The sequence below is a fragment of the Oreochromis aureus genome, linkage group 19, assembly GCF_013358895.1.
Source record: "Oreochromis aureus strain Israel breed Guangdong linkage group 19, ZZ_aureus, whole genome shotgun sequence".
Classification (NCBI taxonomy): domain Eukaryota; kingdom Metazoa; phylum Chordata; class Actinopteri; order Cichliformes; family Cichlidae; genus Oreochromis; species Oreochromis aureus.
In genome coordinates, this window is record NC_052960.1 from 9262122 (window position 1) to 9285263 (window position 23142).

Below are 23142 nucleotides of genomic sequence, written 5' to 3' on the forward strand. Positions count from 1 at the left end.
GAAAAAGAAGACATCCACTCCCATTAGGTTTAATCACAGTTTCTCTTTTTTGCAGGTAGCTCAACAACAAGTGGCAACCAAGGGACAAGGCAAGGGACAAATTTGTTCAGTAAGGCAAACTAATACGCTTTCACTAACTCTGCTTCTTGCTTCAGGAGCTCTAGTTGGCTTGTTGTGTAATCCATTAACACATATATGTACATGTGCAATGTGACAGTCTGGCGTAGTTAAAACTAGTTGTAGTGCATGCTATTCCCTGTGTGATTTGTTATAAACACACAATTACTTTGCCCTACTAGTTGTTAATTACATGTTTTTGTAAGTCACAGCAACAAAAAAAAAATTATGACCAACTCATCAATCGACCTTTTAATCTTTCTCGCTGCTCTTTTCCATCTTCCTGTCTTCTTCTCCTCTTGATCACTCTAACGGGATTCCCCTCAGTGAGTGGTGATTGATCCCACTGGTGCTGCTGACTCTAACCACCAGCCCTATTCAACGCCACATAACACTGAGGTCATGTGTTTACCCTGGCTCTGCCCTCCGGTGTCTGCAGAACAGTGGCTCTGAGCGGGCATAACGTCAGGGTTCTTGGACCCTGGGCATGGCTGCCAGGATAAACAGCCTCCCTCTGCTGGAGCAGAGGAGGCTCGTCTAGCTGTTTCACTACAGTCACTGAATCTATCACCTTCATGCTTAAGAGCTGAAGGTAAATGGCCTGACAGCTTTATATGGCTCCTAATGCTGCCACTCAGGCACTATAAGCTGCTGATGATTGTGGAGAAAGTGAAGTATGAAATAAAGACAAGAGGGGGCAGAGAGCCTGCAGAGAGAAGCTAGAAGTCTGTAAGAACATATGGCATTGTTCACTGTCTTGACTAAGGGACAGCCATTGTGTTCAGGTATGCCTAGCTGTTCCTTAATGGCCTGGATCGTTTTAAGTGAAGCTGCCTTTGTCAGCCCTTAAATCTTATCAGGCACTGTCGCAACTCCGGATCGTCATCGGGTTCTTGTTTGATATATTTACCGTTTACAGTGTGTGCTTTTTGCTGAAGGATTTCAAGCATTTGAGGAAGAGTGGAGCTCATCTGTATGAGGTTTCTCCCTCCCGACATGTTGGCAAAAGCAAAGGAAAAATATCTAAATACCTTGGGAGATATTTCCTGAAAAGAGTGGCATCCATCCTCTGAAGACAGTGGAAACGTCATTACAGATGAAGCCAAGGCCAATGATTTTATTCTCTGTAATCTCTTCTTACAGTCAGTCAACTGGTAAGCCATAGGTCTGGAAGCTCAGATAACTCCTGAACAAAACACAAGAATGCTTCACTGTTAAACAAGTTGAGCAAGGTTAACAAAGTTCTTTTTCCCCCCGAAAGGCTTAATTCCATTTAGAAATACGTAAACACATTTTACAGTAAGTGCAAACACATGGCCTTGTGCATGTATGAGTGCTCACAAACACCTCACAGGGTCATACACAGTTAAAGGATGTTGAGGATCTAGTGAGAGTGACTACAGAGGTCTTAGTTTGCAGTATGCATCACCTGCTGTCAAGAATAGCACGAGCTTTGTGAATGAGGATTTGCTCATTTTTGCTATAACACTTAAAACAAACAGGCTAATCAACAAGTTCTAAATGTGATGGTTTGTACATCATGCAGAACGTCATGTATTGCCAGATTGACAGCAAACTGAAGTCACTCCAGAGTGAATCACATGATGGGAATGTGATAGGAGGTGGTTTCAAAACCTGAAGGATTTATTTTCACTTTGTTTACAGAAGTAAAACCAATATGATTTTTTTTTTTATCCCATCTACATTAATTATAATCTTTTAATTAAAAATAAGCCTGTGGTCATATAAATATGTTTTTTTTAGTCTTTAAGCAGAGATTAGGAAGGAAACTAATGAGCTCATCACTGGAGGTATTCATAAACTTATTTCACCTGGCAGAGGCAAATAAATAATTCAGTGCTGTTTTGTAGACGAGACGAGTAACAAAAACAGATGAGACAGTCTAGCACACAGAATTATGCTTTTTCTGTTTTCTGTCAAACTCCTCTCTTCCTCTTGTCTCCCTTAGTGCTTTCCTGTGTTCTTCTCCTGTTTGTTCTGGCTACGTCTGGCAGGAATGAAAAGAGGGCATTATTGAGCAGCCTTGGCACTGGGGATACAGGGCCATTAGAGAACTCCTGCCCCCTCAGAGCCAACACCACTTGTGTTTTAATTACAGTGACATCAGCTTGACTTTCTGGCTTCTAGACTGATGTTAAAGAGGTCATCAGAGAGGATACTGACAGGAAAGCATTACTTCTTTACATCATTAGCTTCAGGAATGTGCTACAGAAGTCATTCAATGGGCTGTTTTTACCTAACTGAAAGTAAACTCAAGCCAGTGTATCTCTCGTCTTAGCAAAGTGATTTCCCCCCTGCTGCCATTATGCACAGGTATACCATGATTCCCAGCTCTTGAGCCAAGTGGCTTTATTGGTCAGTCCCAGGTGAGGCCAGGCGATTCACTGCTAGACAGGATCTGCTTTCAGCTCTTTATCAGAAGTGGGGCCAAGGTGTCCAGGGAGAGGCTGGAGAGCTTTGTGTTGTTAATGGCACAGACAGTGTCCTTAGTGACTGGGAAGAGAGGAGGGAGAGGACCATTCGCTCCTCTGGAGCCTCGTAATTGCAAAGCCAATTCATCAGTACAACTGTCGCTCAGCTCCTCACAACAGAGACATTTATCTGAGCTAAAGAGAGGAACAGCATGACTTCAGTGGAAAAAGCTCTTAGGAAATATTGTGGACCTGCCTCAACAGGTAGAACATGCCACTAGTGTTGCCAAGGTAAAGGATTTATGACAACGAATACTACCACTTAAAAATCCATTAATGTGAGAAAGGCCAAACTTTAGCCAAATACTTCATTTTAGGTCTGAAAAACCACCCATTCATTCATCCATGTTTGGGTCACGGCGATAGTTAAAGCAGAGACAACTAGACTTCCCTCTCCCAGGCCACCTCGTCTTACTCAACTGTATGCTATAATCTGTAAGCTATAATCTATCGAGTGTGTCCTGGGGTTGCCGCAGGGCCTCCTTGCAGTAGAACGCCTGAAGCATCCTGGAAACATCCAGGAGGCTTTACTTGGCTTCTTTTTCAATGTGGAGATGTAGCAGCACCACTGTGAGCCAACCTGAATCACAGAGGTCTCTTATGGAGAGTCCAATAACTCATGAGGAAGCTCATTGTTGGTGCTTGTACTTGCAATCTCATTCTTTTGGTTACTAGCCAGAGCTCATGGCCATGGCCCTAAAGACAGGAACATAGACTGACCAGTAAACTGACAGCTTCACCCTCAGCTCCCTTTTCAAGTCAATAGTGTCCGCCTCACTACAGATACTACGCCAATCTGCCATCATTCTCCCACTTCACTCTCCCCACACTTGTCGATGACCTGGAGTTAACACTCCACCCTTTTCTGAATAAGAAAAATGGTCTGAAACTTGGACATCCTGATTCATATCCTAGCCACTACATAATTAGTGGCAAACCACCTTAGTGCAAGTTGAAGGTCGCTGGTTGATGAGGCCAGGAGAACCACATCATCTGCAAAAAAGTGGTTTGCAGATGGCTACCAGAGCAGAGATCCTCCAACACTTGGCTCCACCTAGAAATTCCATCCATTAAAGTTATAAGGAATCGGTGATAAAGGGAGCTGTAGTAGAGGCCATGCAAGCTAAGCTCTCGCTACCACTATACAGGGACTGAATGAACTGTAGCTACTAGCCAGTCAACCTTTACTCCCGGAACACCACCCAAAGGATGTTCCAACGGATGCAGTCGAATGCCTTGTCCAAGTTCACAAAAAACATGCAGACTCATTGGGCAAACTTCCATTCTCTCTGAGAGAGTAAAGAGCTGGTTCAGTATTGCAAACCACCATGTTTCCTCCTGAATATGAGCTTTTACTAAGAGATGGATTTTCCTCTGCAGTACATTGGCATAGACCTTGCTGGGGTGGCTGCGTTGTGGGAACCCTCTGAAATTAGAGAACATGTTCTGGTGCCCCCTCTTAAAAAGGGTTACCACCACTCTGGTCTGCCAGTCCAGAGGCATTGTCCTCAAGTTTCATGTGATGTTGCTGAGATGTGTCACCAAAACAGCCCTTCAACATCCAGAACCTCTAAGAACTGAGTCTCCTCAAGGCTGGGCAAAAAGGCCAAGCTCAACTTCAATCCCAGCAGATCATCTGATCTTGTTACCAGCCAAAAATAGCTGATTTCTTAGCTAGACATGCGACTGACAATATCTCATGCTAGGCACCCCATTTAAACTGCTTTAGTCTAGCCACAGTTGTTGCACATCTGCAAGCAGCTTTGAAACCCCCTATACCCCAAAACCTCTTTTACATGTTGTGCCTGACTTAATCAGTCATATCTGTTGTCACTGGTGTATGCCCTGTTCTGTGCAGGGGTATTGCTGTTCTCTCCAACTGGCTTCCTATGTAGGCACATAGAAGGGCGGGGGAGTCCCAGAACAGAAACATGCTGCCAAATATAAATGGCTCAAATTGGAAATCACAATTATCTTTTGACAAGGGATCACGTTAACCTCATTGCTTCTATGCAAAGAGGCAGTAGAGACTTTTTGTATTTCTGTTTCAAGCACAGAAACTATTTTTTTACGACCTGGGTGGATATAAGATGATTCATTCTGTTCTGGTCACATACAGGACCTAAAGCAATATTTATTTACATAAAAGTGTCAAAGCTAAACCTGCAAACAGTAGTCACTTAGATTAAACAGACTCATGGCAAGATTAGTTGGCTATAATATTTTATTTTGTACAGTTATAGTAAAGTATAGATGAAAACATCCACCGCTGGATGGCTCATGTGGAATGTAACTGCTGATTTATAGGACAGTGGAAGGATTGTGATGCATTAAAGTCTGAACTGAGTTACTGCTTGTAAATGTATCATCTGAGACTACAGAAGCCTCTAGAGTGAAATCAGCTGGGCTTCTTTTTCGTAGCTAAAAACGAAATCCAGCTTATTGACAGATATTGCACCTGCAGCTCCCCACCCCCAGGCTGCTCTTTTGAACACCTCATGCAGGCCAGTAAAGTCTACACATACAAGCAAACACTGCACAGAAAATATGCAGAAAGAAAGAATTTACGTATACACAGAAATACAACTTCATTATTAATGCACTAAATTTAAACCAAACTTAACTCAGCATAGAAATGCTTGCATATAAAAGTGAACACCCAGACACACGGCTTGAAACACAGCCTGAGCTCTAACAGGAGGACCTCGGCTCTATTCTGACAGCCATCTGCAAGCAATCTAAGCTCTTGACCCATCTGCTTTTCTCCCAGGCCTGTTCTTCTTTCTTTCCTTCTTTATCTTTCTCTTCTACTCCCTTTTTGCCCCTGAACATATACACCCACACATGTGATTGATGAGTGAGCAGCATGCGCAGTTCAGTTCAGTGTCCCATGCAACTGCAAAACAGCACAACTTTACAGATTTTGCTTGGCTTTAACATAATTGCAGGAAATTTGATGTTACCGTTCTGGATAACATTTTGAGTCAGTACATATTACTCTTGTAGTTTAATACATTACCTTAAAAAACAAAAAGATGGAGAGCAGACAGTATGCTGGTGATGGATGTAATATAGAGATACAATTACAGTTTGACAAATTAAAATAAAATGGATAACGGATTAAATTAAACTAAAAATCTGCTTTGTTTTAAAAATCTGAGGACAAATCTGCTTTCCACATGGTCATTCAGAGACTTTCACATGTACAAAAAAAGCACAAAGAGCATTGTTACGTGTTTGCGCACTGAAGGGTTTGCATTAATTGTACTCAGAAACACAGCCCACATCAGTAGTAACAAATTTCTACTTCCTACACTTTCATTATTAAATGATTTCGTTTGTCTTCTTCCTCCTGCACATGTTTCCAGTAGGACGTCTGGTGTGAGAAGAGAAGGATCAAGAAGCTGAGATGAGAGCAGAGGGCACAGAGGGAAGGCATCTGCACGCTTGCTGACAGGACATAGACAGATGGAGCAGAAAAATTAAGAAGTTCCTGAGTTTTGTAAATGAACAGAAAAAAAATGGAAAAGAAAAACAAAGTGGCGCCAAAATATTTGCACTTTCTTCTCCCTATGTTTGACATTTTATTTGTTTTTACATGTTTTTTTTTCTTTCTTGAAGTGACTGAAAATATCTAGGTAAGAATGAGAATATATTTGCAAAGATGACAGGCTCACCACTGGAAGAGCAAGTATGTGTATATTACCACAATTCTCTGTGTTAAGTCTGATGTTTTAATTCCTTCTGTGTGTCCTCAGATAACACAAGGTACTAATACACGTTTTTTGCCATGTGAATTAAAATTACAGGCCCTTTATTACAAAAAGCAGCACACAGGTCAGTGGAAACCTATAAAAGAGGATCTTGCAGTGAGTCACATACAAAAAAGAATGGTGCTTATTTAAAACGCACTCTACAAGTCAGTCTAGAACAACTAAAACAAATGTGTATGTGAACAAGCAACAAATATGTGAGTGGCATGCATTGGAATTAAACTGTGAGTTGAGTCTATGCAGTCCAGTTCATCAGCACAGAATTAGCTGCGTGAATCCTGCACAAAACCTTCTCAATACATTAACATTTTGGATATCTGGTTTTTGTCAAGTGTCATGCATGCACCAGAGTCGGACAGTGGTAGCTAGATGGATGTCACTTTTTTTTAACCGATTACTTTTTCTACAACCCCAAACCATTGCAAAAACACTCTTCTTCACTATTCATAATTTATTTTCAACACTCTGTAGTATCAAAAAAGAGAATTTACAACAACAAATCCCAAAAAGTTGGGATGCTGTGTAAAATGTAAATACAACAGCATGCAAAGATTTGCAAATCTCATAATCCCATATTTTATTTACAAATGAAAATGTACCATTTTCTGGGAAAAAGCTCATTTTGAATTTATTGGTAGCCACGTATCTCACATTAATTGAGACAAGGCCATATTTACTACTGTGTAGAATCCTCTGTTCCAATCCAGTTGTTGGACTTTTGGGAGAGGAATCCCATCCCATTTTTGTCTGATATAGGATTCTAGCTGCTCAGCAGACTTTGGTCTTCTTTGTCATTTTTTCTGTTTCACCAAACGCACCAAATGTTTTCAGTTAGTGGAAGGTCTGGACTGCAGGCAGGCCAGTTCAGCACCCAGACTCTTATACTATGAAGCCATGCTGTCATAAAAGATTCATCATGCAGTTTAGCATTGTTTTGCCGAAATGTGCACGATTTTCCCTGAAAAAGATATCATCTACCTTTGAACACTAATGATGCCTTTCCAGAGGTGCAAGCTGCCAGTTCCATGGGTACTAATGCACCCCTATACCATCAGAGATGCAGGCTTTTGAACTGAGCACTAATAAGGCGGATGGTCTCTTCCCTCTTTAGTTCAGAGAATGTTAAGCGCTTGGTCCTCAAACAGAATTTGAAATTTGGACTCATCTGACCATAGAACAGCTTTCCACTTTGCCTTAGTCCAATTTAAATAAGCTTTGGCTTGTTTCTGCATCATGTTCACATATAACTACTTCATTGCATGATAGAGCTTTAACATGCATTTAAGAAAATAATGCCTGCTTTTAATGTTTGTTTTTAATGCAGTGCCACTAGAGGTCCCAGCCATCACGGACATACAATAGTGATTTTCAGTCTTATCCTTTGCGCACAGAGACTTTTTGTGAAACTTGTGATATTATCACAAGATCATATCTACTGTAGATGATATGACATTTAAAATCTTTACGTTCAATCACTTTTAAAAGGAACATTATTCTAATATTGTTCCATAATTTGGAGATGCACATTTTTGCAGGTTGGTGGATCTCTGCCTATCTTTACTTCTGAGAAACTCCAAGAATACCTGATTAGTTGTGAAATTTTCCACAAGCTGTCTTTTTGGTACCACTTACTTTTGAGCCAGTATTTTTCATGAGATGTCTCAGTTTAAACATATGATATGTTTTCAGTGTTCTATTTTAAATAAAATATGGGTTTATGATATTTGCAAATCAGTGGAATCATTTTTTTTAAATTTACATTTTACACAGTGTTCCAACTTTTTTTGGAAATGGGTTTGTAAAAAACAGAAATATAATAATAGAACAAATAGTAAAAGATTATGACAAATTAAACATGCAAAACAACTGCGAGTAAAAGATTTCACACAGCATGTTCATGCAACTTTACACTGTTGCACCCAGTGGAAGACATTTCAGCATGTTTACACAAAGGTTGGAATATGAACAAACAGTGTTAAATATGAAGTAACGAAAGATTTCAGGAATGCAACCACATGAGACAAACAACTCTAAAATACAGCTTATAAAGTTGTGGGTTGCATTTTAGCATAAATGTCCACACAGGTGTTTTTAGAACTGGGTTATTGTGAAGCTTCATGTTAGATGGGCGAGCTACTAGACCTTGTAATGACAGATAATTTGATAGATGCTCTTCTAAAACCAGGTAGAATTGTACAAATGATTTCATACCAAAACAAACACACTGTTTGCAAAAAGAGCCGCAAAATATTTTCCCGGAAAAAAACAAATTTCAAGCTCTGCGACAAAATCTGTCTTCATTTGTTACCAATTTGGTTACATTTTCCCAAGCCTCCAGAGTTGCAATTGCACCAGGCACCTCTGATTTGTATAAAGTCACATAGAGCTCAACTTTATACTAATGAGGAGCTGGCAAATTGATGCTTAACTTCCAAGTCCGACACTATGTGATCGGAATCGATTGCATTAGTGTTTACATAGACAACAAATGGGACGCATTCACTAATGCAACTTCAATTTAAATGTGTCCTTACCACAGTGGAGGCCACTCATTTATAATACATGCATCCCATTCTTTTGTGTATAAGTTTATATAGTGTTAAAAGTAATTGTGCAGGTTTTGTTAAACTGCACTATTATAATGTTAGTATCCGTTCTTTACACAGTCATCTATAGTAATGATCTTTCTTTAATTCTGCCTTCTAGTGTTTACTGATCCAAACTGAACAAATTTTTGACCCTCTTGTGGAGATTTTAGTTTTCTAAATAGATTACATTACAATAAAGATGTTTTAAATATTATTAGTATCAGAGAAAAACGACTCCACAGTTGACTAATCTAACCAGTAAATAGAGTAAGAAGTTCACATGGCTCAATATCTTGTTAATCTCAGCCCATTTCATCGATCATATTCACATTTACCTCACAAGATACGGCGTGCCAGTTCATACAGTAAATATTGGAGCCTTCCCAGTAATGTCAGACTATGTATTGTGTACGTAAACACAATTACTGTCTCACCTCAAGCAGCTGATGTCAGTCTTGTTGTCTCAAACACTTAAAACTACTCATAGTGGAACTTTTCCACTTTATGTAAGACACTGAAGTAAGTCTTTTAAAAATACTCCCCCGGGTGTCTGATAAATGCTAACATTTTATGAGCAGTGAAGGGGAAAAAAATCCTTTTAGTTTTGCAGTGTAAAAAATAAAAATGTGATCCTCACATTTGGGAACAATCGGAGAATCGTGCCTTTGCTGTTGTGGTTTAAATACTTTGTATGAGTTGTATTCCCCAATAGTCCCTGCAATGGCTCACAATTATGAGACAAAAAAGGCTCCTTTTGTAAATATGTACAATAAGCTTTGTTTTACTAAATGTCACTGTGGGGGTGTATGATTGTTCACTCACTTCACTGTCATTCTGGCTTCTTGTAAAAAAGATATAGTTTTCTCTCTGTTTACATCATGTCAAACATTAGGCTGTTACAGTAGCTAATTCACAACATGGAAATGCTTAGGCGAGACTGCACGTTGTCAGCTCTGAGGACTGTTTATTTTAACTATGGTGAGGTTATTTTACTATTTCAGTTTGTGTTTTAAGATTCCCGTCGTCATCACTACGCACAGTCAGGACCATACTTATGCAGTATCTGGTGCTTAATATACTACAATCACAAGTCCAGTTGCATCTAATTTGAATTGGATAGTTATGCCAAGAAACCAGAAAAGAAACCAGCCTTTCTTTGAGGGCTGTGCAGTCTCTCCTGAGTGCCTGTTTCAATCCAGGTTTGAACACAGTGGGCTTATGTGTGTCTGCTGAAGTGCTTCCAGACGCTGCAGAGCTGCAAATCACATGCAAGATCTAAAACAACCCAAAAGGCTAGTAATCACTACAAATCATGATGGGAAAAATGTAGTGAAGGAGGCTTGTAGCTTGTCAGTTTGGTAGAGAAAAGACAGCTTTTTTTCTTGTTCACTTGTTTTTGCACTTCACCATCCAAATGTGTTTTGATAATGTTTCTTATTCATAGCAAAGGAAATTAGATCCATGGAAAAGAAAACACTGAAATGTGTTATTTTTCATGTGGTTCATGTGGATTTGGGTGCTGCTCAGAATCATTGACATTTTCAAACTTGTGTCAAAGTAGACACAAGCAAAACAAAAGAGGCTAAAGCCTTTTTTCTTTTAATTTTAAAATGAATCAGTGAAGTGTAAAGCTCAGAAAATTTTCATAAAGGTTATGAGCTACGACACAGTAGCAGCTTCCACCTGGGTTGTATCACTCTTTGGGATACTTCATGCTGTTTCCTACCTTAAGTGTGTCATAAATTTAAAGCAGCCATTGAGGTGCCCAACATTTGGAAGAATTTAACATCTCACTGTTGTATGGACAGACAGGACTGAATTCAGCAACAAGACACTTGAAAACTTGAACCACGTTTTATCTCTTACAGAGTCATGTTGAGAAAATGAAACTGTAGAGGTACTGTGTGACACTCTCTAAGTATCCAGCTGATTAGACACACTTTAATATTACTACAATATAAACATAGGTATTTTAAAAAGCTTGATAATGATTCTTAAAAAAAAAATGGAAAAACTCCAGATTTAGAGCTGTTAACAGAAGACAAATTTTCTGAAAGGAGGGCGAAGGAGTTCAATATTGACCCCAAATGGTGAAGATTGCTCACTGCAGGTTTGAGTTTGACAAATTAAATCCAGTGTCTGCACAAGAAGTTTTTACTTATGATTCTGCATCAAGCAAGCCAACTGAATTTCATGAACTGAAATATTTTAATAAAGATAATGTTTTTACTGAATTTCTCTGCAGACTTGTGTAGTTTTTGTGTTTTTAATGGTTGAAAAAAATAAAAGATCCCATGAGAAATTTGTAGTGGAATTTCCCGTCGATGTTAAAAAAGGACTAAAATTAATTGTCCCCATGTTTGAATGTGGAAACCTATTATGCACAATTATTTGTGTGCGCTGATTTAGTGATGATACTTCAAAGGTGCTGGTGATTTTATCAGTGCATGATGGGAGGAAGAGGGCTTGTGGTGAGGTTGCTGGTGAAGGAGGGGGTGGTAGTGGTTTGGAAATGGGTAAGGGGGAGACAGGCAGTGGAGAGGGCTGGTATCACAGATGAAATTGGAGCCAAGAGGCAGCTGCAGTACATCTGTCTTGTACTGACACATGTGGCATTTGACTTCCAGTGTGAAGTTCAAAAGAGTTTTATAATGACGCAGCTGCTTAGGGATGTATGTGCGTGTGTGTGTTAGTGTGTGTGTTCTTTCTCCTTTGTTGAAAGTGGGGTGAAGGGGAGGCAGGTTGCTGGAGGGGTTTCATAGGTGAAAGCTGGAATTTGGATTTTTGAAAGTGACGTGGGCAGAATAGGAGCAGAATAATGTTTAGGAGTTTTACAACTTTGTGTTATCTAACTTCCTTAAAGGAGCAAGTAGTTTTTTAAAATTCTTTAAACACTAATTGAGTGACAGAATCTTTTTTTTTAATCACTTATCTAATTCAGGATAAGCAGCTCAGAAAGTGCATAGATGGAATCTTTTGATTCTGGACTTGGAGTTAAAGACATCAACTTGAATTACTGACATTTTCCCCAAGTGATGGTTTTACAGCAAAGCTGATAATTCAGTTGATAGGAATGCATTCTAAAACAATTTCAGTAATCATCTAATGACTCAACCTTTTTCCTCGCTGTCTATTTACAGGCATCATGTGTGGAAGAAATTAGTCCAAGAAGTAGCTGTCCAATACAATTAGCCACCATCTAATATTTCCCACATGTTTTAGTAGTGATGAGTAAATTTGCGCATTTTTATCCAACTCTGTGCACACTGAAATGCTTAGAAACAGATCAAAACCACCATTACAGGTAATTTAGAGAGCGAGCCATTAGCTTCGGCGATAGCAAAACATTAGCGGTGGGGGGATGATGGCGCAAACCGCTCACCAGTTGTGCCCTTGTGTGCCTGCGCAGCACCTGCCCAGCTGCTTGACTGCAAGGTCAAGGGGTTGCCTGTCAGGAGGCCAGGGCTCAGGGGTCAAAGGTCATATTCCAGACGGGCGTATCCACACGCTGATTAAGAACTCAGCTGCACAGAACAGAAAAGATCTTGCAGGTGGATGACGCATTTGACCCCTCTCCAAAATGCCCCCAAACACTTCTCTTTCTTGTTTGTGCTCAGAAACTTCTAAATATAAATATCACTGATAAATATAGTCTTGTGATATTGTGACTGGCTTTCTTTGAAAATAGAACACCCTTAAGGAACTGTTCCAATTATTTTAAGTTTCAGTTTGAAAGAAATGGACATAGGCAAGGATTATATTTCTTATTCACTCTGAAGAAAGCACATATTTCATTTTGTTGTATGAAATGAGCCATCTCATGTAATGTAACATCAAACACTTTAACATCAAAGCTATGATGTCAGTCAGCAGTTTAGGGCTTACAAGAACTAGTTTTAAATATGAAGCTAGATCTGTTTTCGTGTATGGTGTTTAATTGTGCTCCGTCTCTAATATAAAGCATTTCCGATATGACTCAGTGTAGCTGAGATTATTTGCTTTTCATCACCTCCAGACTCCAGGGGCCATTTAATATTTATGTGAACGTATTCAACTTAAAATTAATGATAAAAATAGTTTTCAAATGATGTGGTTTGCACTGAGTGTGGGAAATGTTTACAGCATTTATATTAATTTAGCTTGTGCATCTCGGCAATGAAATACAGTTAGGGGCCTTGTGGATTTTCTTATGAGACAGGTGTGTGCTTAGCTTACATGATTTCATCATAAAGATACACTTAATCCACATTCTGAGCAAACATATAGCATATTCAAACATCTGTCTTTAGTGAATTCTAGCGCAGAGCACAGATATAAGCACATACTCGATTGTGCAATAGTTATTCAATAAAACTGGATTGGATTAAACATTAACGATCCATGTAAAGAAACAGGATGTAGCAAAAAGAATTGAGCAATTCACTGACTGAAAAAAAAAAGCAACGGAATAATGAAATTAGGCTTTCAGGAACAGTATAACTTCAAAGGTGAACACTGGAGATGAGTTCATATCACCTACAACACCTAATTATACCAAAATCAACTAGAAACGTGTTATTGTTTTACGGGTTCCCCCTTTGCATAGTTTCTGTCTTTGACTGCCATCTTTAAAGTTTTGGGTAACGCTGTAATGTGCGCACGTAGATGAATAGGGACCATTTTAGAGCTGTTTCTTTGTTAAATACACAAAAAATTAAAAGGCAGCACAGGAAAACTCCAGGAAAAAGTTATCACGTCAGCAAACATACTAACATTTTGAGATTAAACTTGCATTTCCGTGCTAGTATTCTTCTGATAGAAGGAGGAAGAGGAGTGAAAGTACACATACATGCATGTACTTCATTGCAGTATTATCAGTAAAAGCCCTTAGGCCCTAAATTGTGACAGCATTGTGTGATGGGTGTTGTTGTTTCCATCCACATGCCACCTCTGCAGCAGCAGTTCTTTACCCTCAATTTCCAATTAGTTATCCTCCCGTTGCTGTTAATCTTTGTTGTTTCAATTAAATTCTCTACAGCAATTTGTTTTATAAGGGCAAACCATACAAGAATACAGATTTATACTTCCAACAGACTCCAGCCTGAAAAAAACAAACTACCATGCACAGATGTGTGTCACTTGAGGGATTCCAAGACAGAAAATGCTACCAGGTGCCCGAAGAACATATCAGCCAAAGCATGGGAAACCCTGCAAAGAATGCAGTACGACCTCGTGATAACACGGACATTTAGGCTTTGATAAACTTTAGCTTGCTACACTATAACAAAGTACTTCACTTTTTCCATCTTTGATAAATGCGATTATAAACTGTGGCATTAGTCGCAAAATACATTTCACTGTTTGTGTAATTATAACTGTTTAGTCAATTTTCACATTTAACTGAGTTTATTTTGACGGCTCTGGGAAATATCTCAGTGGCAGGCTTGCTTGAAATACATTTAGAGACACATGATCATCAGGTACTTTTAAGTTTCATTTTAAGTGAACTTGAACAAAGGACATATACAAAGTTATTCACAGTTCAACACACACACACAGCTCAAACATATGGTTTAATTAGTGCCTACTCAAAGCACCAAACTGTTCCTCTTAAAACCTTAACTGGGAGCAGTTTTGCTGTCTTCAAAGCAATTTGAGGTTTGAGTGCTGCAGACCCGGAGTCAGTGGGAACTCAGGATGTTGATCAGCTGATTCATGAGAACCAGAGGAGGCCCACTGCTGCCATTTTATCAGATATACCTCAAATTCACCAGCTAGGTGTGACTTCGTCACTGTGGTCACTGGTACAATGTGTGTGTGTGTGTAGTTTCAGCTGGTAGTTGGTTTAGATACACAGTCATATCTAAAACTCAGGGATGAAGAAGCGATCAACGTAGGACACTCAGGAACAGTGGTGAGGACAATCTTATATAGATGAAAGTGTTAATATAGATATGGTCTTCCAACTTTGTTTCGGGACAAATCAAGTAGTCTGGTTGATGCAGTAACACAGGTAAGCATGCAAAAAGACAAGCAAAAATATTTGTATGCAGTAAGTATATAGTTTCATATACTTGCTTCATTTTTATCTGATGAAACATGAAATGTTGTGTTTTGTGATGCTATAGGGGAAATGCACTGTGGTTTAAAAACTTTAACTCACTGATATACACTGTATTTGATATATTTATATGAAATTAGCACTGCAGAAAAAAATGTCAGTGTCTCTGGTTGTAAGCCAAGTCTTTTTCTTATCATTTTATGTCAAACTCCTATACTACCACTAATGCTTCCTAAAGTACAACTGCTAGACATTTTTTTTCTACTATCTGGTTTTTACAGATAATAAAACCAGAAGAAAAATAAATGCACATACATCCCGAGGGAGTGATACACCATCTCAGACAATCAAATGGCATCTCAGGAGGTTTGTTTGAATCAATGCTTTTCTATGAATGAGTGAATGAGGCAGAATGAACATAGCGAGGCAGTATCACTTACTTGACTAAAGCTCTGGACATGTTGCCAGTGCGCCAAACCCTTGTTGTTCTTGCCAAGCTGGACTTTTACAAGTAGTCATATGATTGGCCTGGTTGCTGGAATCATGGGAGGGATCAGGAATGTTAATCAATGAATTGAGGTCATAAGGTTAGAAATCAGCAATGGATTGAGTATTTGTCTTCTATCTGCTTAATGACAACCATAACTACTTTTGATATTTATGATGATTGTAGTCAATCAAAAATAAGAAAACAAATAAGAATGTAAAGGGTTAAAAATGACCTAGTTAAGAACCATATAAAGCTTTTTATGTTGCTTTAAGAGGTAGCATTCTCTTATTAGCTATGAATTATAAGATAAAAAATAAATGGTGCTAACCTCAATTCTGTTTCTGCGGCAGAGCCATCTGACAGCCACGCTTGTGACGTCCATCCTGGGAGCGGTGATCGGCTCCCTGCAGATTGGCTACCACACTGGCAACATCAACGCTCCAGCAAAGGTGAACAGAGCTAGCAGCATCTGAGGGACAGCACACACACATTTACAATGTTTCAAATTATATTACAAGTGTGATGTGTAAATTAAAATCTATACCAAACAATCTGTATTAAACAATAGAATTATTTTTGCAAGTATAAAACTGCAACAAAACATAAGTCCAGACATCAAAAAGTAGAGATTCTAGTCTGGCTGATATTCCATAAAAGGCCTACATTGTCCAGATATAACAGTTATGCAGAGGGGAATGCTGGAAAGCATGCTGCCTGTCAAACAAATATTACAGAGGCTCAATAAAACACTAAATAAGGTAACTCTCGGTCTCAGCTTTGGATTTGGCTCCCTTTTTTGGAATGGTTTTCCATTTTCACAGGTATACTGTTCTTTACAAAAATGAAGCAGACGTTCTACCCACTCAAAAACCCCAAAACAATAATTCATGAAATAGTTCTTGTGGAGGAAGTTTTTCTGTTACAAAAGAAGCAACATATGAATGATTTTGAACACTACATTAGTCATCCATGAAAAAAAGAGGAATAAAAATACGTCTTTGTAAACCCTTTTTATGTGTGTGTGTGAAAAATAAATATGTCATTGCATCTAATTGAGTTACCAGTACAAACTGTGTCACTTTGGCATTGTTGTTTAGATTATCGAAGAGTTTTTCAACAATACCTGGAGAGCCAGACACAACCAATCAATCTCAGATCACAGTCTTACTCTTCTGTGGTCACTCTCTGTCAGCATTAAAGATTTTGGAGCCTTACTGGGCTCGCTGGGAGTCAAATATCTGGCAGATTCTTATGGCAGGTAAGAAAACCAAGCTAACTTTTGTAAAGTTTCTAACAGCGCTTGCTTTCCCCCCCCTCTCCTTATAAATTTACTTGTTCCCCTCCAGGCGTAACTCCATCCTGATAGTTAACGGTTTGTCTGTGGTCGGAGCATGTTTGATGTTTGCCTCCAAAGCCAGCGAGTCATTTGAGGTCCTCATCCTAGGGCGACTGGTTTTTGGTCTGTTCTGTGGCCTGGTGATGAGCCTTAACCCCCTCTATATCCAGGAAGTTTCCCCCACCAACCTCAGAGGAGCATTTGCTACACTGAACCAGGTGTCCCTCGCTGCAGGCATCCTGGTGGGTATGGTGAGTTGAGCTTTAATTTACATTTAACTTCCTTCTCACTGGTCTGTGTAAGGAGATGCATTAAGAAGCAAAGTTCATCAAAATCCCATAATACATAAATTAGGATTTATACGATACATGGATATGACATCAAACTAGCTGCTTGTGCGTTGCAGGTGGCTGGTCTGGAGATAGTGTTGGGCACAGATCATGACTGGGCCATGATGCTGTCCCTGTCTCTCATCCCGGCCCTCACACAGTATGTGATCCTACCCTTCTGTCCTGAGAGTCCCCGCTATCTGCTCATCAACCAGCAAGAAGAAAGCAAGGCAAAAAGTGGTAGGTTCCACTCACTGGACTTACTGCTCATATAATTTAATAAATCATCATCTCTCTAAAGAGATTACTGTTTTGTATTATGCTATATTAAAAGAGATGAATTCATCTTTATGACATTTCTCAAGTTCGTTTCAGAAGTTAAAATGTAAAAATGGTTTACTACGGTTTAGTATCCCAGCTTTGTCGATTCATTTCACCTAAATAGCCCCTTAGAATATGTTGAAAGTTGTTTCTTTAATCCTGCAGCCCTGCTGAGGCTGAGAGGCAGAGCAGAAAAGGTATTTGCTGAGCTGGAAGAAATGAAAGAGGAAGCTGCTCACACACAGAGTCGTGTCACCATCCAGGATTTCTTCAAGAAACGCAGCTACAGGCAGCCAATCATTATTGTCCTGATTGTTAGCCTGGGAAGCCAGCTCTCTGGATTCAATGCGGTCAGTGATAAAATCCTCTTAATCTGAAAAATATTTCTCTGATATAAATTTCTCGTTTTCTATGTGTTGAAACAGATCAAGTAAAAGCTCTTGGCCTCAACTTTTGCTTTAGTTTTACCTTTTTCCTTGGTGTCACGCGATGGTAACCTAACTCTGAAAGACACGAACAAACTGACGCAAAATATGAATTGATCAGGGAAACTGATGGGGTTAAACTGCGATTTACCAGTCTCTGTATACCTGACAGCTGCAGAGACTGACCAGTTCCATCTTACATGAAGACACCCATCCTCTGGATTCAAGTTTGCAGTCCCTAAATTATAGTTATAGTGGGTTTTTTGTGACTTTTTGTAGAATTTTTTAGTCTGAGGGATTGAAACTGTGTTTTTAGTGAAGCCTGGAGCAGTCTCTCTTTTTTTTACCATGTGTATGTGAATACTGTCCAGTGTCTGTTTGAGATGTCTGGTTGCCTGCAAAAAAAAATCTGAGGGTATCAATAAAGGAACCTGAACGTGGTGAAGTGATCATATTTAGACGGTGGCGTGCGAACTTATTTCTAGCAAGTTACTAACCATCTTACCCAAGGACACTTCAAACTGGAAGAGCCGAGTTGACAATACATTCCACCTCCTCAACTACAAACTGTCAAGAGCATACTAATAACACTAAAGTTTCACTTACCAAAGCTTGAGCACACATGTGGACAGGATGTATCACACAGCAGGACATATTATTTGGAAGATTTATTTATTTATGTTGTTTTTTGTAACAGGTTGTAAACATATTTCTGTGTAAAGTTGGCTACTTTGACAAAGGAGGCTTAACAGGATTTACTCACTTTTGGAGGCTGCCTCAAGGAGTACTTGGCATTTCTACATTGGCTTCATTTCTTTTTCAGTTTTGCGCACTTGCTGTAACCCTGAGAAGAGTTTGAGGCAATATCTCAACTCCTAAAAAAACACTGAAATATTTCTCAGTTACTCACTAAACTAAACTAAATTCCTGTGCTTTTCTTCCAGATAATCAACTATTCCACCAAAATGTTTCAGGCCAAGTTTGACCAGGCCAAATATCTCACACTGGGTGTTGGGGCCGTCAATCTGACGTTCACTTTGGTAGCAGTGAGTACAAACTAAGTGCTGATCCTTTATATTGCAGTTCAGTGTGTTTTTTTAATGTGAAACAATATTATTTACAATATTTAATAGGTTGCTCAATATAGTCAGTAAATCAGCTGTGCCCTATTTTGTTGATTTTGTCACAGAAAGCATGAAGTTTTGTCATTATTTCTTCATGAATAGTTTAACAGCATGAACCACAAAAGGGATAGTGTTGCATTTTAATTCCAGTGTGTTGTTTTTTCCTCTCCAGTTCTTCCTGATGGAGAGGGCAGGGAGGAGGAGGTTGCTCCTGACTGGTTTCATCTCCATAGCAGTGTGCAACTTAATCATGACCGTAGTCGATTCTGTCCTGGTAAAATCATCTATGTGTGGTTGTTTCCATTTGTGCAGAAAAAAGTTATGTGCTGGTTTTGAATGTATATCCAACTTCTGCAAACTGTGGAACCTGATCTTATGACATGATTAAATGGATAAAATGAAAACAAACCGTGGCATAGAGCTGGGAGGATGTTTAAAAAGGAAGCTTCAAGTTTAAACAATTTTATACTGAAAACTGTCTAATTTAGAGAGAAAGAAACCATCTGCATCTTAACCCAACAGAATTTTCTACATATAACAAAATCCCCAAACTCAAAGTCTAACCTCCAACCATCCTTCCAATTTATTATTTTACTGTACAGCATCTGGTTCCAGAACTCAGAAGCCTACAAGTGCTGCTGGTTTTCTGCCTGACTTCAGCCTATGAGCTGGGCCCAGGTCCGATCTCCTGGTTCATTGCTGCCGAGCTGTTCGACCAGTCTGGCAGACCTATAGCCATGGCTTTCAGTAGCCTGCTCAACTGGGGAGGGAAGTTTGTTCTGGCACTTCTCTTTCCTCCATTACTGGTGCGTAACATTTATACCGTTGGCCTGCATGCTGTATGACCAAGCAAGACTTCAGGGGAAACTTTAAAGGTGGATTTCTTGTTTGCTTTTGTGAGTTTGCTTACACCTCAGAGAAATAGCTGTTAAATACAGGCTATAAATCTGCTCCATCTGTTATACTGCACATATGTATCTATAGAAAAACATATAAATCTATTGCTAAATCCTTTAAATCCAGCTTGAAATAATGTAATAAGTAATTAAATTACAGTTAACAAAGGAAGCATCTGTTCCCTATAGTGCAGCAGAAATGGCAGCCAACCTGAAATTAAGACCAGTGAACCAAATCAATACCTTTTGTGTTTGCTTTCTTTCCTTCTCTTTTTAACATTGTTTTGCTCTTGTGGTATGAGATTCCCATCTTAAGTGACCATTCCTAGGTAAGCAGAGGTCAAATAAAAACATTTAAATAAAGGATTCTTGTCTGTCTCTCTCACACAGAAAATCTGTGGTGCTTATGTCTACCTCCTTTTTATGATCGTGGCTCTGCTCGCCTTCACCTTCACCTGGATTCACCTCCCGGAAACAAAGGGTCGTACATTTGATGACATCGCAGAGGAGTTCAGAGGAGCAGAGGGCATCCCGTTGCACAATAAGACTGGATTCAACACTTTCACCTGAGCAACGTGTCAGTTTTGATTGATGCTGGTCAATAAGCAGCGTGTAACGAGTCAATTCAATTTACAGCAACAAAAAATATGCTACAAAACTGTTTTGAGTAAAAATCTGGTGCTCACAGCATTGAAAAATGACTTTTAAATAACAAATCTTACTCTCTTTAACACAAAACAAGAAAAAAAACACAAACCCCAAACCATCTTATCAATGCAATTGCTGTTATTCAAAGCACGCACAAATTTGTTTGTTTGTTTATTTATGCAACGACATTTTAATACTCAAAAATGATAATTATTAAAACTCAGAGCACCAAAATTTAATTCCATTAGGTAGAATATACTGACTCTTACTTTTACCTTACTTCTTTAGGCTCTCCAGCAAAATGACACTAAAAACATGACAGTAAAGAAATGATGATATTAAAAGTAGATTATAGTTTATATTTATCCTGCATGTTATGAGGCATTTTGTGGCCATTGTGTTGTTATTTTGTAAAAGCACTAGGGGGAGATTGTGGGAATAGTGGAAAAAGTTTGCAACACATTCTTTGCATAGTTTATAGCTTGTAAAAACGCTGGATTTATTTCCACACCATCAACCAAGCCTCTTTTTTTAATTTTAACACACAAGCGTACCGTGACACACTGCCTGGCAAACAAGAAAGTTAGAACACTTCCAGCATGTCCAAAATGTTTAACAGAGTTCCTGTAACTTCTTGTCCTCTTGTTATTTCTATAAATATGCTAATTATATCGTAACTCAATATCAGGTAGCAAATGAGATTATTGTAATTCCTAAAAATGGTTTTGTGGTGATCCAGTTAGATGTTTTTGCACATCTAAAAATTGTACTTTTAAATGTTCAGCCTAGTTTAAGGCACCATCTGTACCTGATCTCCTATGGAGCCTTTGGATTCTCAGCGGTGCAGCCTTACAATTCATTATTTGTGTGCGAAATCTCACATGTCTCTGAATTGTGTATATTTGTAATATGCCTGAAAACCAACCACAGCTCTGAGGATAAATATGTGATCCAACACGATCTACTTTGACTCGCAGTAACCGCAGAGGGAGTGAGACCAGGAGATTAGAGGACAAGTTTGGGTTTTAAAACAGCAGGGGGTCAGAATAAAATGGAAATGAATAATGCTGTACTTGTCTATTCAAAGTCAGTTTCTAATAACTCAAAAACAGAGCCAGAACTCAGCCAGCTTGTAAAGGATATGTTCTCATTTGTCTATGGACAGCTTGTTTTTTCTTTTTAGACACACAAGCAAAGTCCACAGAGAATATGATTTCTTTTTTTCATAAAAAAGGCAGATCAAGTGAGCAGGGTGTTTAGAAAACAACATTCAGGATTTCATTCCATTTTCCAACACTTTGTGTAAAAATATGTAAACAGCGCCATCTACTGGACCAAAAAGTCTCTTTTAGTTATTAATCTACGACTTCAGTGGCTTTAGTTAGTGGTGCAGCAAAGAGGAGACAACTGATCAAGTGGACAGCACGGTGAAAGGGAGACAGGAAACAGTTTTCACACTGCTATGTGTAGCTTTAGTAAATAAAAAAAAACAACAACAATCCTGTATTGTTATAATAAATGAGTGTATTAAAAAAAACTTGTAAAAGAACCACAATATCAAGTAATTTTCTCTGAGAACCCATCCTGACAAAAACAAAAAAGGAAGAATGAATCCATGAAGCCATGCATTTGTTTAGCTTGAGGATATTATTAAAAATACCTTCACCACCCTTTCAGCTGATGCTATTTAGTCACTGTGATTTGAGTAAAACACAGAAGGACTGCTGTGTAAACTTTTATTTCACAGCTAGAAAACCCATAGCAACATAAAAAAGTAACAGCAGACAGTATTTATTTATTTTTTAATTACAAGACATTAGTTTAATTTATTTTTATGAATATCAAATGATAAAATAAGTAAAATGATTAAGCCCAGAGCTCAGATCTATTTATTTATTTAGTTAACAGTTAATGTTGATGGCTTTGATGGACTGTAGGGGGAACCAGAGTACCAATTATATTACATCTGCAGTCGGACTGAAAATCTCGTTATGTATAGAGCAGTTCCTCAGAACCTGGGACAATATACTCTAGAGGGACAGTCTCACCAGCAGCTTTACATATCTCTGTACCTACAGTATATATGATGCTGACACCTTTTGTCCAACAGAACATGAATACAGTTCTCAAAAAAGTCATCCTCGGATTATTCTTCATTTTAAAGTGGGATTCAGGTAATTTGCAGTCTGACCAACATTTTTACTGTTTTTGCAGTTTTTGTGAATGTTTTTTTTTGTTTGAGTGAAACACTGTGCTACATATAAAATGTTGTGTGTGGTAACATCTTCTGTTAAACTTGTAGGTGATGGGAGTGATGTCACCCAAAACTCCACGATCTGGAAAAAACAGGGTGAAGACGGAACAATAAACTGCAGACATACCAAGAGTGTAGACTATTCTCAGATGTATTGGTACAGACAGCTGCCTGGAGAAACTATGAAGCTCGTTGTGTTCACAAGTACAGCAAAACCTGATCATGATTTTGGAAATTTCAGCAGGGAGAAATTCGCAGCCACCAAGCCTGACGCTTACACTGGGACGTTCACAGTGAAGGATCTGGAGC

General features: G+C 38.8%; 3 protein-coding genes across 12 annotated transcripts in view; 2 read left to right on the top strand and 1 right to left on the bottom strand.

Annotated features, from left to right (window-relative positions):
• Positions 1–11208, top strand: part of smoc1 (SPARC related modular calcium binding 1) — a 56975-nt gene extending 45767 nt beyond the window's left edge. For 4 of the 7 annotated variants that reach the window (XM_031733489.2, XM_031733494.2, XM_031733495.2 and 1 more), the window contains 2 exons: positions 56–89; positions 5978–11208. In XM_031733489.2, the coding sequence (XP_031589349.1) occupies positions 56–89; positions 5978–6017 (74 nt within the window). In that variant the 3' untranslated portion in view covers positions 6018–11208. Of the gene's footprint in view, positions 1–55; positions 110–5977 lie in introns of all 7 variants that reach the window. The other 3 variants (XM_031733490.2, XM_031733493.2, XM_031733491.2) reach the window with 3 other exon arrangements.
• ccdc177 (coiled-coil domain containing 177) overlaps positions 1–15964 on the bottom strand; it is a 79046-nt gene extending 63082 nt beyond the window's left edge. The window contains exons 1-3 of one of the 3 annotated variants that reach the window (XM_039603575.1): positions 15829–15964; positions 15451–15545; positions 1149–1303 (exon numbers count right to left, since the gene is read on the bottom strand). In XM_039603575.1, the coding sequence (XP_039459509.1) occupies positions 1149–1280 (132 nt within the window). In that variant the 5' untranslated portion in view covers positions 1281–1303; positions 15451–15545; positions 15829–15964. Of the gene's footprint in view, positions 1–1148; positions 5972–15450; positions 15546–15828 lie in introns of those variants that run through there. The other 2 variants (XM_039603577.1, XM_039603576.1) reach the window with 2 other exon arrangements.
• On the top strand, positions 15187–22122 carry LOC116315251 (solute carrier family 2, facilitated glucose transporter member 1). Of its 2 annotated transcripts, none has more exons than XM_031733498.2 (10): positions 15187–15376; positions 15851–15949; positions 16598–16758; positions 16847–17087; positions 17243–17405; positions 17652–17836; positions 18856–18957; positions 19208–19309; positions 19638–19841; positions 20322–22122. In XM_031733498.2, exons 1-10 carry the CDS (start codon positions 15362–15364, stop codon positions 20499–20501), a joined length of 1452 nt encoding a protein of 483 aa, XP_031589358.1. In that variant the 5' UTR covers positions 15187–15361; the 3' UTR covers positions 20502–22122. The 2 variants fall into 2 exon arrangements, with proteins under 2 accessions (XP_031589358.1, XP_031589359.1); XM_031733499.2 differs by having other exon boundaries at positions 16847–17078.
• The last annotated feature ends 1020 nt before the right edge of the window (positions 22123–23142 follow it).

What these genes read in the sequence shown, in the direction of transcription:
- LOC116315251 (XM_031733498.2), top strand. An exon ending in AGAAAGCAAGGCAAAAAGTG is followed by an intron (nt 17,406 to 17,651) that starts GTAGGTTCCACT and finishes TTAATCCTGCAG; the next exon opens with CCCTGCTGAGGCTGAGAGGC. An exon ending in AGCTCTCTGGATTCAATGCG is followed by an intron (nt 17,837 to 18,855) that starts GTCAGTGATAAA and finishes CTTTTCTTCCAG; the next exon opens with ATAATCAACTATTCCACCAA.